This window comes from Bufo gargarizans, chromosome 7, assembly GCF_014858855.1.
Source record: "Bufo gargarizans isolate SCDJY-AF-19 chromosome 7, ASM1485885v1, whole genome shotgun sequence".
Lineage (NCBI taxonomy): Eukaryota > Metazoa > Chordata > Amphibia > Anura > Bufonidae > Bufo > Bufo gargarizans.
In genome coordinates, this window is record NC_058086.1 from 18126985 (window position 1) to 18144160 (window position 17176).

At 43.1% G+C, this 17176-nt stretch overlaps 1 protein-coding gene across 1 annotated transcript in view; it reads right to left on the minus strand.

Moving 5' to 3' along the window:
* Positions 1-3581: 3581 nt before the first annotated feature.
* Positions 3582-17176, minus strand: part of SFMBT1 (Scm like with four mbt domains 1) — a 127478-nt gene continuing 113883 nt past the window's right edge. Inside the window, exons 20-21 of the mRNA XM_044301725.1 lie at positions 11331-11459; positions 3582-5925 (exon numbers count right to left, since the gene is read on the minus strand). Of these exons, the coding sequence (XP_044157660.1) occupies positions 5785-5925; positions 11331-11459 (270 nt within the window). The 3' untranslated portion in view covers positions 3582-5784. The remainder of the gene's footprint in view (positions 5926-11330; positions 11460-17176) is intronic.

Sequence of the window (17176 nt, forward strand, 5' to 3'; positions counted from 1 at the left end):
GGGAATTTACATTCCCAGACAGGGTGTGTTTCACGCAGTGAACACACTTATCTGAAATTGGCCAGTGGGAGAGAGTTGAGATACCCCTATGCACATATATTTGTATGGGCACCATTACAGCAGTCTGATATCTTCCACCATATGCTAAAATGCTTTTAGTGCATTGAGGCTGCAGAAGAGTTTAAATTAAAAGGTGCTCATACACCTCCAAAGGCCACTGGCTACAGCTAGCTCATTGAACCAACTGCTCTCTCTCCCAGCTCCTCCATACACTTGGTTTGGTGTTAGCATGTATGTGTTTTCAATAGGGAGAGGGGAGAAAGCTGGCTTATCTCCCAAAATAATCGAGCATTACAATTCAAAGTTCTGGATCCCTCTCTTCTTCAACATCTTTTGTCAAGAGAGAGTCAGGAGGCCCCATACACATTAGACCAGTGATGGCGAACCTTTTGGAGATTGAGTGCCCAAACTGCAACCCAAAACCCATTTATTACAAAGTGCCAACAAGCCAATTTAAAAGGGTATTCCCATCACAGACAATGGGGGCATATTGCTAGGATATCCCCCTATTGTCTTATAGGTACGGGTCCCAGAGGATACGCCGAGAACGGAGCGGGGAGAGTGGTGGCTGGAGGACCCCGGGTTTCTAGGGGTCTGGCCACCACCAAGCACTCTCCCCATACAAGTGAATGGGAGTGCACCGCGCTTGCACGGCCACCTCTCCCATTAATTTCTATGGGGCCGACGGAAATAGTCGAGCCAGCGCTTGCCTATTTTTTCGGCGGCCCCATAGAAATGGATAAAGGGCAGCTGTGCATGCGCCCTCCACCACCTTCCCTGCTCCATTCTCGGTGTTGGTGCGGGTCCCAGAGGTGGGACCTGCATCTATCAGACAATGGGGGAATATCCTAGCAATATGCCCCCATTTTATGTGATGGGAATACACCTTTAACCTGAATACTGAAAAATATCGGCCAAGTTAAGCTGTGGGGGTGTGGCTTAACACAGGCCCCAGTAAAATGAATGCCCCTCTTGGTGCCCCCTAGTAATAATATTCCATTAGTGGCACACTGTATTCCAGTAGTGGCCCCCAGTATTAATAAGACCCCCTTTAGTTGTCCCCAGTATTAATAAGGCCCCATTAGTGTCCTCAAGTATCAATAAGGCCCCCATTAATGGCCCCCCAGTAAAATAAATGCCCCCATTAGTGTTTCCCTAATATTATTTTTCCTCCATTAATGGCTCCCAGTATTAATAAAACCCCCATTAAAGGCTACAGTATTATTGTCCCCTTCTCCACTCTTCTTGCGCAAAAAAAAATATAAACTCACCTCATCTACTTCATCACACCACAGTGAACACTTGCTGTTCATTGCATGTGCAGGACAAGACCTGCGCTCCAGCGTGATGACATTTTGCACGTTCTGCTGCTTCCAGTCAATGCTGAGAAACATCCTGCATATCCAGTGAGCAGCGAGTGTTCCCCGCGCCATGATCAAATGGATGAGGTGAGTTTAATTTCTTTTTTTAACACAAGCAGAAGAGGGGGGCAAATGCTGTACCAATGAACGCTCCACAATGGAGCACAGGTGGCAACCCTACAAATGATAAAGAAAAAAAAAGAAAAAAAGAAAAAAAAAAAATGAGGAGGTTAAACAAATCCTCTGGGTGTAGGCAGAGTCCCTTGAAGAAGATGTGAAACCTTTTGGGCGCCTGCAGTGATGGAAGGAGGAAGAGGAGGAATAGAGCTACTGGATTCCAATGGGGAAGGCAGCTAGAAATAGCGTTAGTGATTACTAAACGCTTGATAACAAAGAATTGGTGAAAACAAAAGAAAAGGAACTGGCGGTAGTGGAAGGTGGAATCATCCGCCAGGTTAATAGGATCACTTGCTAAATTCCGAAACTAGGAATAAGCAAGTGTTGAGAGGTAGCGCCACTCCCCAATAAAGCCAATAACGGAAGTATAGAGTATATAGTGTCAAAAGATAACTGTTAATTCGTCCCTTATAGGATAATCATAAAGGATAGTCATGACTTAAAAAATACTATATATAAAAACAAGTAGGTTTTAAAATAGATAGAAGAAGATATAAAAATTATCTCCACTCACTTCACTGGGGCGCTGTCAGCAGGATAAGCTCAAGACACCTGAGACATTTGAACCCCCCTGGCCAGGATGGCATGTAGAATGTTGGAGATTGAAGTCCGCGTACTCTCTTTATTAGGGTAATATGTGGCTCAACGCATTTTTTTTTTGTTTTGTTTTTTTAAATAACCCCTTTTTCAGGAGAATATACATAAAATAGGCAACCCTACAAATGGACCACAGAGAGCCGCATACCCACAGAAAGGGCTCAGAGTGCCCCCTCTGGCACAGGTGCCATCGCCACCACTGCATTAGACTGTCAGCTGGTCCAGCTAAAAAGGCCAAAAATAGTATAATGTGCATGTGGGGTTTGGACACACTGAAGCAAATAAAGGAGTGGACACTTCATATTAAAATATTACAAATTTATTAAAAACCTGTTTAAAGAAATCAAGTCTGATTCATTGTGTTCTAATTTGTACATCATATACACAAGTTCATTCCAAACATAGAAAATGTATTTAAATAAGTTGGTTTCATGGCTAGGAGTAGAATAATCATTTAAAAGGAGGACACTTATGCTACAAGACAATGCAGCTGTAGGAAGGTAGTCTCACTCCATTACAGTGCACGCATTAAATAAATAACACAGAAACGCAACCTTGTGTTTCCGTTTGTTATTTCGATATCTAAATTGGGTAAGTTCAAATTAATATTTCCAAAAATGCACTGCTAAGATGAAAAAGAAGTGGCAATAAATGCTGATACAACAGAACCTAATTAGAAAGGTATAAGCCGGACATAACTTCTGTCATCCCACTAAGCCGTTTTTTTTGTTTTGTTTACTTATAATCCCTATACTGCGATTTATGCATACATAATCTAATTAATCATTTCGGTTCAGTAGATTGTGTTAAAAACGTGCTTTTAAAATATGCAAAATTACCTTGCTACCAGCAAGTAGGGCGGCTACTTGCTGGTAGCAGCCGCATCCTCTGATCCTAAAGACGCCCCCTCCGCATGTTGATTGACAGGGCCAGTGAACGGGATCGTCCTCTGCTGGCCCTGTCTGCTATCAAGATCTCGCGCCTGCGCCGTACTAGTATTCAGTTGGCGCAGGCGCACCGAGTGGCGGCCGCTCGCTCGGCCGCTCCATCCTCAATGCGCCTGCGCCGATGACGTCACATCTACACCAGGCGCATTGAGGATGGAGCGGCCGAGCTAGCGTCCGCCTCTCAGTGCGCCTGCGCCGATTGAAGACAGGTACGGCGCAGGCGCCAGATTTTGAATGCAAACAGGGCCAGCAGAGAACGATCCCGTTTCCTGGCCCTGTCAATCAACATGAGGAGGGGGCGTCTTTAGGATCGGAGGATGCGGCTGCTACCAGCAAGTAGCCGCCCTACTTGCTGGTAGCAAGGTAATTAGCATATTTTAAAAGCACGTTTTTAACACAATCTACTGAACCAAAATGATTAATTAGATTATGTAGGCATAAATCGCAGTATAGGGATAGGGATTATAAGTAAACAAAAAAAAAAACGGTTTAGTGGGGTGACAGAAGCTCTTTAATGCTTTGCTGATTTACATAACTGTTTAGGCGTCTAACCTGTTAGACATTATAGCTACATCACTACCTAAATGCTGAAAAGAGAAAAAAAAAAAAAAAAAAAAAAACACAAGAAAAAGATGTACAATAGGTAAAATACTGTTCACACAATAATGGCTCAGTAGCAATAAAAAAACAAAAAAAAAATCACTGGGTTATATAAATAAGCCTCTTTACATAGGTAGCGCAAGTAACGTAGCACAGAACTCTAGTCTTGTGCAGCTTCAAGTATATACACAAGTATATATTAATGGGTCATTTTAACAGGAGATATTGGGTTCCCGTTTCCTAGGTGGCAGCAATCCGGGCCGTTTAGGGGGATCTATCACAAGACAATTTGATTGATAGCACAAGTGTTACGTTGGCCATATACATAAAATAGTGGTCAGCCGAATGCTCACTCATCTGATAGAGATCTCTACCAATCTCCCATATACATGTGCATTCGGCTCAGCCGAGCAAGCATATATTCTCTATGGGAGAGGAGAATAAGCTAGTAAGATATCTTAGTCTTTAGTCTTGTGGTAGATTCCATTTCCTGAGAACAAAAGGATCAGACATGTTGAAATTCAACACGCCCGATCATATTCTCCCCAACATCTAGTCATGGGAGATTCAGAAAGCCCCCCATACACATTAGAAGGTCAGCCGGTCCCAGCAAAATCGTTGGGTTTGGCCGACATTAAGTCATCTAGACTGTTTTTAAAAACTATAAGTGCACAACTCGTCCTCAAAAGCTGAACTGTACAATATCCTAATGACTGCAGCCTATAGTTCTTTGAATGGACAGAGCAAAGTGGCTACTACAATGCCCATAAGGATATAACAAAATCCTGCATGCTCTCTCCCCTCACCGAAAACAAGGATCTACACTCTCCGGCCCTAGAGGGCAACAGCATGAATTTGATATATCGTCAGCAGCTCTGCAGTATTACGTGATGTGTCCAAGATGTAGGGTCCTCCAGCCAATATCTTTAGACACTCTCCATTCTGGACACAAGGAACTTCTTTTCATATGTGCAGGCAGGATGCAGGGATTGAAAAAAATGACTCGCCTGTCACCGATGCTCCAGTTCCAGCACCAAGCTCCCTTCTCCACTTCTGGTCCCCGATGGACTGGAGGCTTGAAGTGCAGTCTACATGCACGTCACTGCTGCTATCCAATGTATAGGCATGGCCTGATGCCAATTATATTACAGCTAAGGCCACTGATTGATGAGCAGCGGTGAGGTGTGTTTAGATGGCATATCATACCTTTGGTCCAGCAGTGAAGGAGAACGGAGCTTGGTGTTAGAACAGGAGCTCCTGTGACAGTCGAGTCAATTTTTTTGTAATCCTTTGTCCCAGTCTCAAAGAACCCCTTCAACTGAGAACTCCTCAACTTATTATTTAAAAATGCATTACCAGATACTGCCTTTAAGGAGTACTTTAAGGATTGCCTTTCAGGATAATACTTTAATCAAGTATTTTTGCCTAAAAACATATAGAAAGCTGAAAGATACTAACTTCAGTTTTAAATTGCATTGGTTAAACTGCTGTCCAGAGATTATAACTCCCATCTTCTTCTCCATGTGCATGTTTAGGACAGAAGTGTATGTACAAAAACTACAACTAAAATTAAGACTTTGTGCAAAGTTAACACACAAAAGAAATAAACTAAACACATCTTAAAAGGTCTTTTTCAGATAAATCCATATTTCATATATCATACAACAGCGTCCCTTTACAAAAACAAATTAACTTTCTCTAGCTCCAGAAGTCTAAATCAATAAAGAAAAATGGCTGCTTATCAAGTACCCTCGTCACTTCTTACAAATACAAGTTTTCATCCAGCTTGCTATACTGCATTGCATATCACATCCCCAATAACCCATGGGTGAGTTGGTGGCTGCTGTAGTAACTGCACCATAAAAGTAAGTGGGTAGCAGTGACTATATACACATCTCCTCATATTTCCAAGCCTAGGACTGAAATGGCCTGAGGACTTGTAAACAAGTGACAGTTCTATAAAAGTGCAAATCCCTTAAGGCTGGTACATATATGGGCTGTGCCGGGCACAATGTATGTCCACTATCCAAAAACAGGATACTTTATTGAGAAAAGCTTTGGTAGAAAGCCAGCTTCACTCGTTCAATGTGGTAGCACAGTTTGATGGCCATGGCAGGCTTGAGATCCATACAGTCCTGAACAGCAGGGAGATTGAGCAATAAAAGTGCCCTTCCATCTATTTCCTGGATAAAAGCAGAAGGAAAAAAAAAACAACATTAACACAGCGAACAGTGTCTTTGTAAGAATTTGAGCTCTTAAAATGAAACATCAACCTAAAATGGATCTGTCAGCAAATGTATAACTATGAAACTGGCTGCCCTGTTACAAATGCACTTGAAAGCTGAAGGCATCTGTCTTGGTGCCATGTCTATATGTGCCGATATTGCTGCCAAAAATGAAGTTTTAATATATGCAAATGTGTCTCCAGGAGCAATGTGGGCTTTGCCGTTACACCTAGAGCAGGCATGCTCAACCTGCGGCCCTCCAGCTGTTGTAAAACTACAACTCCCACAATACCCTGCTGTAGGCTGTTTGGGCATGCTGAGAGTTGTAGTTTTGCAACAGCTGGAGGGCCGCAGGTTGAGCATGCCTGACCTAGAGGCTCCATTTTCTTTACAACTGCCGCACCCTCTCCACTGATTGACAGGGCCAGATGTTTTCACTGCCTGGTCCTGTCAAAGTGCAGAGGGTGCAGCAGTTGCAGAGAGCAGAGGTTCTAGGTGTAACAGCATTGCTCCTAGAGGCTCATTTGCATATATTAAAACTTAATTTTTCTCAGCAGTGAAGGTACATATGAACATGGGACCAACACAGATGCCTTCCGCTGCCAAGTTCAGCCAGTTTTATGGGTACAAATCTGCTGACAGAGAGAGTTTAACTAGGGTAGACTTCATATTTTCATGCCTACTAATTCTAGTACCCATCACCTAATCATAGTGACTACTGCCGAGTGATAAATAGGATTTATATGCATTGCTGCCTCCACATATAACAGTTTTAAGCCCTTAAAGGGATTATCCAAAATGCGCCACAATCCTGTGCAGCCATCACTTCCGGGATCAGGTGCTGTATATTGGGCACATGATCCCTGCCTGGGATTACAACCTGCAGCGCAACTGTGAGTCTAAATCACTCACGAAAGCACTTGCAAGAGATTAAGACTCACGCATGTGCAACGGGCTTAAACCCCAGGCTGGGAACATATGCCCAATGTATGGCATGTGATCCTGAAAGTGGTGGCCGCACGGGATTGCGGCGCATCTTGGATAACCCCTTAAAGGATGCAGGCAGTTTTAGTTTTCCGGTTGAAGCCCCAATTTTAAAACTTGACATTTGCATCAGTGATGGATAGAAGATTTTGACTGGTGTGTTTCCAAGTGCGGAGATCGCCATTGATATAGAAGGGCTCGCATAGACCACTGTGCCTCCATGCAACAAGATACATTCTCATAGACTTTATACGGAGTCTGTTTTCAGCTCTCTGTGTGAATCTCAATCAATCTCTAATCAAAACCTTTAATATGGGACTGTGGAACAAACTGCACTTTTCATTCGTACCATTTTGGAGGGCTTTTAGATCTCCATTTTTGGGAGCCAGGGTGGCCAAATAACAGCAACTCTGTCAGTATTTTTATTAATGCAATGTAAATAACATGACAGAACTGTGATATAACTGTGGGTGATACGATTATTACAATACCAATTTTACATATTTTTTTATAAATGTTTCATTACTTTTATACCATAAAATCACTTAAAAAATAAATTACTTTTACTTTGTGTCAAAATATTCTTGAAGTCATTACTTTTATTATATTTCTGTTTGTGAAGCTGTAGTTTATATTGGTACAATTTTGGGGTACATATGACATTTTGATCACTTTTTTTATTCCATTTTTTTGGGAAGTGAGATGGCCAAATACTAGAAAGTTTCATTTATTTATTTATTTTTCCTATGGGATTCACTGTGTGCTAGAAATCAGATTAAATGTATTCTGTAGTTTGTATGTTTTACTACTTATGCATCATAAAAAAAATGTCATTAACATCCATATTTTTGGTCTCGTCCTATTCTAAGACCCATAACATTTTGCTGTTGAGGCAATTATTAGTTCTTTGGTTGCTATAGCATCCATCAATCATACCTGTAGGCTGTTCGGGCATGCTGGGAGTTGTAGTTTTGCAACAGCTGGAGGGCCACAGTTTGAGGATGCCTAATCTAAGGGGTTAAATGGCTGGCAACAGGAGTTTTAATAGATTAAATATAACTTGTATTTTATTAATTTAAATCTCTGCTCATTCTGGGCTTCACACTCAAGAGGGATGCTCCAACTCAGTCATGGATAGCTTTCATTTTAAACACCTAAAATTTAATAGAAAAATTAATCTGAACTGAATATTAACCCTTTCATGACCAAGGGTCATTGATGCCCTAGTGTCCAGGTCAAAATTTACAAATCTGACATGAGTCACTTTATGTAATAGCTTTGGAACACTTATTCTTATCCAAGCCATTCTGATATTGTTTTCTCGTGACACATTGTACTTCATGATAGTCATATATTTGAGTCAATATATTTGAAAAAATACAAAATGTACCCATAATTTTGAAAAATTCACAATTTTCCAAATTTCTATTTCTCTGCTTCTAAAACAGAAAGTAATACTTCATAAAATATTTATTACCTAACATTCCCCATATGTCTACTTTATGTCGGCATCATTTTGGAAATGTCATTTAATTTTTTTTAGGACGTTAGAAGGCTTAGGAGTTTAGAAGCAATTAAAATTTTTAAGAAAATAGCCAAAACCCACTTTTTAAGGACCAGTTCAGGTCTGAAGTCACTTTGTGGGGCCTACATAGTGGATACCCCCATAAATGACCCCATTGTAGAAACTACACCCCTCAAGTTACTCAAAACTGATTTTACAAACTTTGTTAACCCATTAGGTGTTCCACAAGAATTAAAGGAAAATGGAGATGAAATTTCAAAATTTTATAACATTTTTTTATTTAACACATTAAGGGTTAACAGCCAAACAAAACTCAATATTTATTACCCCGATTCCGCCGTTTACAGAAACACCCCACATGTGGTCGTAAACTGCTGTATGGACACACGGCAGGGCGCAGTAGGAAAGGAATGCCAGACGGTTTTTGGAAGGCAGATTTTGCTGGATTGGTTTTCTGAACGCCATATGTTTTTTATTTTTCTGCCGATCGTCTTGTGCAGGGGCTCGTTTTTTGCAGAAAGTATTGAGGTTTTTATTGGTACCATTTTTTAGTACATAGGATTTTTTGATCATTCATTATTACACTTTATGGGGCAAGGTGACCAAAAAATTGGCTGTTTTGGAACGGTTTTCATTTATTTATTTTTACAGCGTTTATCTGAGGAGTTAGGTCATGTGATAGTTTTCTAGAGCAGATCGTTATGGACATGGCAATACCCAATATGTATACTTTTTCTTATTTATTTAAGTTTTACACAATAATAGCATTTCTGAAACAAAAAAATATGTTTTAGTGTCTCCATAGTCCGAGAGCCATAGCTTTTTTATTTTTTGGGCGATTGTCTTAAATAGGGTATAATTTTTAGCGGGATGAGGTGACAGTTTGATTGGTACTATTTTGGCGGTCATAAGCCTTTTTGAGCGCTCGCTGTTGCACTTTTTTGTGATTTAAGGTGACAAAAATAGCTTTTTGGCACTTTTTTTTTTAATGGTGTTTATCGGACGGGGTCTATCGTGTGATATATTTATAGAGACGGTCGTTACGGACGAGGTGACACCTAATATGTGTATTTTATTTTATTTTTTATAGGAAAAGAAATTTCTTTTTTTTATTTACATTTTTTATATTTATTTTTTTCATTTTTATTATTTTCACTTTCTTTTTTTATCAAGTCCCTCCTGGATCATGAAGATCCAGTGGGGCTGATGGCTGTACTATATGCTCTTTCATTGCTTTTGCACAGCGTGGCAGCCCCGATGGTTGAGAGAGGGAGCTCCCTCCCTCTATTAAACCCATGGATGCTGCAACCGCCAACATTGAGGGAGGCTGGGGCAGGAGGGGTGGGGAGAATGCATGGGGCGGGGAGGGGGTGGACTGCATCAGGGGCAGACTACATGAATATGGATGGGGTGGGGGAACTGCACTGCATCAGGGGCAGGCGCGGATAGGGGGTGTTGGAGGTGCAAGATCGGGGGGCACAGAGACACTACCTGATTTCAGGCTCTGATCTGCAGAGCGCAGTTCTGAGCCTGAAACCGGCATTTTTTTCACTGCCGCGATCCATCCGATTGGTTAGTCAGACTAACCAATCGGATCAATTGCCGGCAAGGGACCACTCTGATTGGTCCCTTGCCGGCATTACTGAACTGTGTGCTGTCCGTGACAGCAGCAGTGCAGGGGCAGAAGCTTTAATCCAAGCGCTTTGCAGCTCTTGGATTAAAGAGCTGGTTTGACGTTTATAGACGTGATAGCTGCACGGGGCATGTGCAAACATCACATATATAAACGGATTGCAGTCGTGAAGGGGTTAATGTTTTATTATCAAACCATATATCAATATCTCAATCTATTCAGCAAATCCAGCTTCTCTCTAACATGCTGCTGCAGACTGCACAGCATTTTCAGTGTAGCAGGATCCCTTTTAAAGCAAGTTTTATGCAAAGGAGTTTGTCCCATTGGTTCCCCCAGTCAGGAGAGTCACCATCTGTTTGGCCAATTACACATGAGTGTATTCAATGTGAGAAATACGCTCCGTGTGTCAGAAGTATTTCCCGGCCTGAAAGCTGCTCCCAGGGGACGTAGCTATATAGTGGAAGCGACTGCTATAGGGCCCAAACTCAAAAGGGTCCCGCCCAGGAGGAGGACTGAAGGATGCTATTGTCAGGGCCCCCTCAACAGTATTATACAATGACATTATATATAGTGACACTATATACAGTGACATGACATATAGTATATACATGTAGAAAACGGACGGAGCGGCTGCTTGGTCTGGTGTGAGACCAAGATCTTGACTAGCCGCAGTAGTGAGGGTTGCACAGGAGAAGAGAGGGTTGCTTTGGGGGGAGGGGGTTTCAAAACTTTAGTGTGGGGCCCAGTCAGTTCTAGTTACGCCACTGGCTGCTCCTTTGACATGGACCCACGGCATTATAATGCTATGTATTCCTGCCTGACCTCAACTGTAATGACTTGTACTCACATATTGCCATCACTACAAATCAGAGTTGATATCGGGCAGAAACACACAGCACTGTAAATTACTATAATGCTGTGTGTCCATGTCATAGGAGCAGCACTCATGACAAGAAATACCAGAGACACACGGAGCACATTTCTCGCACTGTATCACCTGTGTGAAATTGGCCTTTGTATGAAATGCATACATGAATATACCAATGTTAAAAAACCTGGTTCCTCTCTCAGCCACAGACAGATGTTATGCCAATTGCTTGTCTATTAAAAGCCACATTTTGTATGTTAAACAGTGTGTATACTGTCATTCTTATAAAATAGAAAAACATTGTTTCTTTATAAGTTATAACACTCTCCTAATTGATTGTGGTTAGATTTTACCTGTTCTTGAAAGAGTCGTGCAAGATGATTACAATCTGTGGACTTGATGTATTCGACAACATCATTCACAGTCCAGTCCAGTGGGCTTCCATTTAGTGTCAAGGGCTCCTTCAACTCAATACGGATATCCTGCAAAGTGACAGTTTGTTAACTCCTAAATGGGCAATTAAAAAACAAACAAAAACAAAACAAAACACATTTCCCGATGTCCAGGTCTCTCACTATTTGTGAATAGGAAGAGACCTTTTAATTTAGCGGAGCAGGATAAAGCCAAAGGGGAGCCAACCTTTCTCCCTGTCCCCTGCTTGTTTTAAAGTAAGGCTACTTTCACACTTGCGGCAGGATGGATCCGACATGCTGTTCACCATGTCGGATCCGTCCTGCGGCTATTTCGCCGTGCCGCCGGACCGCCGCTCTGTCCCCATTGACTATAATGGGGACAGGGGCGCCGGACTAAAAAGCCTGACATACAGTAATTTTAGTCCGGCGGCCTTTCGCCGTGCTGCGCCGGAGCTCCGCCCCCGTCCCCATTATAGTCAATGGGGACGGAGCGGCGGTCCGGCGGCACAGCGAAATAGCCGCAGGACGGATCCGACATGGTGAACAGCATGTCGGATCCGTCCTGCCGCAAGTGTGAAAGTAGCCTTAAATCTATTTTTTGGTAATTGCGGAATCCGACAGTAAGCTCTGGGAAAGTTCCCTTTAACGACTGTTTGGAAGCAGCCATTCCTCTATAAAAAACAAAAACAAAGGTGACATCTCTTGAAGAACATAAGGATGAGGCAGTTGAATTTTAAATACCCAGGTATACTCTCCCTTAACATCTGCCATCAGGGGACAGAAGGCCTTCATACACTTTAGATGGCCATCCAGTTCCACCAAAATTTCAGAATTCAGCCAACATTTATTTAATACTAACAGAAGGATCCAGCTTCGCACAGGTATATTTCATCTATTTGATTCAATGTTTTTGTGTGTCGTTAAAAGATAGACAGTATCCCCCATAACAGTGACCTCTACAGCACTTCGCCCCCTTAACACTGACCCCGCACAGTGCCCCGCCTTCTTAAAATGGGATCTTCACAGCAGCCCATCCCCTTAACTTTTACCTTTACAGCAGACTGCCCCTTTAACCGTGACAGCACCCCACTCCCTTGACTGTGACCTCTTCAGGGGTCTGCCCCCTTAACAGTAACCTATACAGCCCCCCCCCCCCCCCAAACACTGACCTCCATAGGGGACCGTCCCCTTATCACTGACCTCCACAGTGCCCGCCCCTTTAACAATGAGCTTCACAGCAGCTGCCCCTTTAATAGTGGCCCCTGCCCCCTTAACAGTGACCTCCACAGCTCCCTGTCCCTTTAGGGCCAGGGCTACACATGTGTCGCAATTTTTTTTATAATAATAGTCTATAGTGTCGCACTGCGATATGCGACATGCTGTGACACAATAGTCGCAAAAAATCCATCCAAGAGGGAATTTACTGTGACTGTCGCATCACAGTTGCAGTATGTTGCAGTGCAACACCATAGACTATCATTATAAAAATTGTCACGCGACATCAATGTCGCAGTGTAGTTGTGCCCTATGTGTCTTGAGACTTATTGTCGTTGTGTAGCCCTAGCCTAAAGCTGACCTACAGCAGTGAAGAAAAATTGCTGGATTGTTATGGAAACCTGGAGTTAAACTGTGTGTTAAACTGCATGCATCTCAGGAATGGTACGTCCTAGAGAGCCGAGACTGGACACCTGATGTATAGTACAGACCAAAAGTTTGGACACACCTTCTCATTCAAAGAGTTTTCTTTATTTTCATGACTATGAAAATTGTAGATTCACACTGAAGGCATCAAAACTATGAATTAACACATGTGGAATTATATACATAACAAAAAAGTGTGAAACAACAGAAAATATGTCATATTCTAGGTTCTTCAAAGTAGCCACCTTTTGCTTTGATTACTGCTTTGCACACTCTTGGCATTCTCTTGATGAGCTTCAAGAGGTAGTCACCTGAAATGGTCTTCCAACAGTCTTGAAGGAGCTCCCAGAGATGCTTACTGCACTTGTTGGCCCTTTTGCCTTCACTCTGCGGTCCAGCTCACCCCAAACCATCTCGATTGGGTTCAGGTCCGGTGACTGTGGAGGCCAGGTCATCTGGCGCAGCACCCCATCACTCTCCTTCATGGTCAAATAGCCCTTACACAGCCTGGAGGTGTGTTTGGGGTCATTGTCCTGTTGAAAAATAAATGATGGTCCAACTAAACGCAAACCGGATGGAATAGCATGCCGCTGCAAGATGCTGTGGTAGCCATGCTGGTTCAGTATGCCTTCAATTTTGAATAAATCCCCAACAGTGTCACCAGCAAAGCACCCCCACACCATCACACCTCCTCCTCCATGCTTCACGGTGGGAACCAGGCATGTAGAGTCCATCCGTTCACCTTTTCTGCGTTGCACAAAGACACGGTGGTTGGAACCAAAGATCTCAAATTTTGACTCTTTTTTTGTGTTCTTTAGCCCAAACAAGTCTCTTCTGCTTGTTGCCTGTCCTTAGCAGTGGTTTCCTAGCAGATATTCTACCATGAAGGCCTGATTCACACAGTCTCCTCTTAACAGTTGTTCTAGAGATGTGTCTGCTGCTAGAACTCTGTGTGGCATTGACCTGGTCTCTAATCTGAGCTGCTGTTAACCTGCGATTTCTGAGGCTGGAGACTCGGATGAACTTATCCTCCGCAGCAGAGGTAACTCTTGGTCTTCCTTTCCTGGGGCAGTCTGCATGTGAGCCAGTTTCTTTGTAGCGCTTGATGGTTTTTGTGACTGCACTTGGGGACACTTTCAAAGTTTTTCCAATTTTTCGGACTGACTGACCTTCATTTCTTAAAGTAATGATGGCCACTCGTTTTTCTTTACTTAGCTGCTTTTTTCTTGCCATAATACAAATTCTAACAGTCTATTCAGTAGGACTATCAGCTGTGTATCCACCTGACTTCTCCACAACGCAACTGATGGTCCCAACCCCATTTATAAGGCAAGAAATCCCACTTATTAAACCTGACAGGGCACACCTGTGAAGTGAAAACCATTTCAGGTGACTACCTCTTGAAGCTCATCAAGAGAATGCCAAGAGTGTGCAAAGCAGTAATCAAAGCAAAAGGTGGCTACTTTGAAAAACCTAGAATATTACATATTTTCAGTTGTTTCACACTTTTTTGTTATGTATATAATTCCACATGTGTTAATTCATAGTTTTGATGCCTTCAGTGTGAATCTACAATTTTCATAGTCATGAAAATAAAGAAAACTCTTTGAATGAAAAGGTGTGTCCAAACTTTTGGTCTATACTGTACATACATATATACATACATACATACACACACACACACACACACACACACACACACACACACTGAACAAAAATATAAACGCAACACTTTCAGTTTTGCTCCCATTTTGCACGAGCTGAACTCAAAGATCTGAAACATTTTCTACATACACAAAAGACCCATTACTTTCAAATATTGTTCACAATATTGTAAGTGAGCACTTCTCCTTTGCTGAGATAATCCATCCCACCTCACAGGTGTGGCATATCAAGGTGCTGATAAGACAGCATGAATATTGCACAGGTGTGCCTTAGACTGCCCACAATAAAAGGACACTCTGAAATGTGCAGTTTGATCACACAGCACAATGCCACAGATGTCTCAACATTTGAGGGAGCGTGCAATTGGCATGCTGACTGCAGAAATGTCTACCAGAGTGGTTGCCCATGCAATGAATGTTCATTTCTCTACCATAAGCCGTCTCCAAAGGAGTTTCAGAGAATTTGGCAGTACATCCAACCGGCCTCACAACCGCAGACCATGTGTAACTACACCAGTCCAGGACCTCCACATCCAGCATGTTCACCTCCATGATCGTCTGAGACCAGCCACCTGGACAGCTGCAGCAACAATCGGTTTGCATAACCAAAGAATGTCTGCACAAACTGTCATAAACCGTCTCAGGGAAGCTCATCTGCATGCTTATCGTCCTCATCGGGGTCTGGACCTGAATGGATGAGTCCCGGTTTTCACTGTTCAGGGCAGAAGGCAAACAGCATGTGTGGCGTTGTGTGGGTGAGCGGTTTGCTGACGTCAACGTTGTGGATCGATTAACTCCATGGTGGCGGTGGGGTTATGGTATGGGCAGGCGTATGTTATGGGCAACAAACACAGGTGGATTTTATTAATGGCATTTTAAATGCACAGAGATAAGGCGACGAGATCCTGAGGCCCATTGTTGTGCCATTCATCCACGACCATCACCTCATGTTGTAGCATGATAATGCACGGCCCCATATTGCAAGGATCTGTACACAATTCCTGGAAACTGAAAACATCCCAGTTCTTGCATGGCCAGCATACTCACCCGACATGTCACCCATTGAGCATGTTTGGGATGCTTTGGATCGGCGTATACGACAGCGTGTTCCAGTTCCTGCCAATATTCTGCAACTTCACACAGCTATTGAAGAGGAGTGGACCAATCAACAACCTGATCAACTCTATGCGACGGAGAAGTGTTGCACTGTGTGAGGCAAATGGTGGCCACACCAGATACTGAATGTTTTTTTGACCATCCCCCCCCCCAGTAAGGCAAAACTCTGCACATATTTTAGAGTGTGCTTTTATTGTGGGCAGTCTAAGGCACACCTGTGCAATATTCATGCTGTCTAATCAGCACCTTGATATGCCAAACCTGTGAGGTGGGATGGATTATCTCAGCAAAGGAGAAGTGCTAACTAAAACAGATTTAGACAGATTTGTGAACAATTTTTGAGAGTAATGGGCATTTTGTGTACGTAAAAATGTTTTAGATCTTTGAGTTCAGCTCATGCAAAATGGGAGCAAAACCGAAAGTGTTGAGTTTATATTTTTGTTCAGTGTATATGTAAAAATAAGACCAGCAGAAGGACCAGGCTTCGCACGGGTATATTTAATCTATTTCATTTAATGTTTCTGTGTGTCGTTAAAAGATATCGACAGTATCCCCCATAACAGTGACCTCTACAGCACCCCGCCCATTTAACAGTGAACGTCACAGTTCCCCACTCCTTAACACTGACCCCCCCCCCACAGTGCCCCGCCACTTTAAAATGGGACCTCCACAGCAGCCCATCCCCTTAACTTTGACCTTCACAGCAGCCCGCCCCTTTAACAGTGAGTTTTGCAGCACCCTATTCCCTTGACAGTGACCTCCTCAAGCCGTGCATGCTTGCTGCCGGTGGCAACGTGTTTTAGCATGTGTGGTCACTTCCCCTTTTAGTCTGGTGTTCCTTCCCATTTTGGGGTCAGTTGTTTGTCTGCCTTTGTAGGAGAAGGAGCTTTGCTCCTCTCTGGATGTTTCACCTGTCCGTGAGGGCCTCCTTGTGGAACATACTGTCATGGTGGGGACAATGTACAATGTAAAGCAGACGGACAAGCAACTAGGCCAGAGGCTGGCATAAGGGAAGGTAAAGACATAGGGAACATCGGGGAGACATCAAGGTGACATTGATGTCTAGCTAGGAGGCCCTCCCACTGGACAGATGGTATATCCAGGATAGGAGCAGCACTCCAGCTTACACAAAGGCTGGAGGGCAACTGACCTCAAGCTCACAACACAACATATAAAGAACCAAAATGCCACACCCAAGACACACCTAAATCCACACCAGCCAGATAATTAACCCCTCCGGCACCAGACAGAGAAGGACCCAGGGGAAAGGAGGAGCCACCTACATGCTGCAACCAATACACGTTGCTGCAGGCAACAGCATACATGGCAACCGTGTCACGGCGCACACAACAGAGGCCATGACAG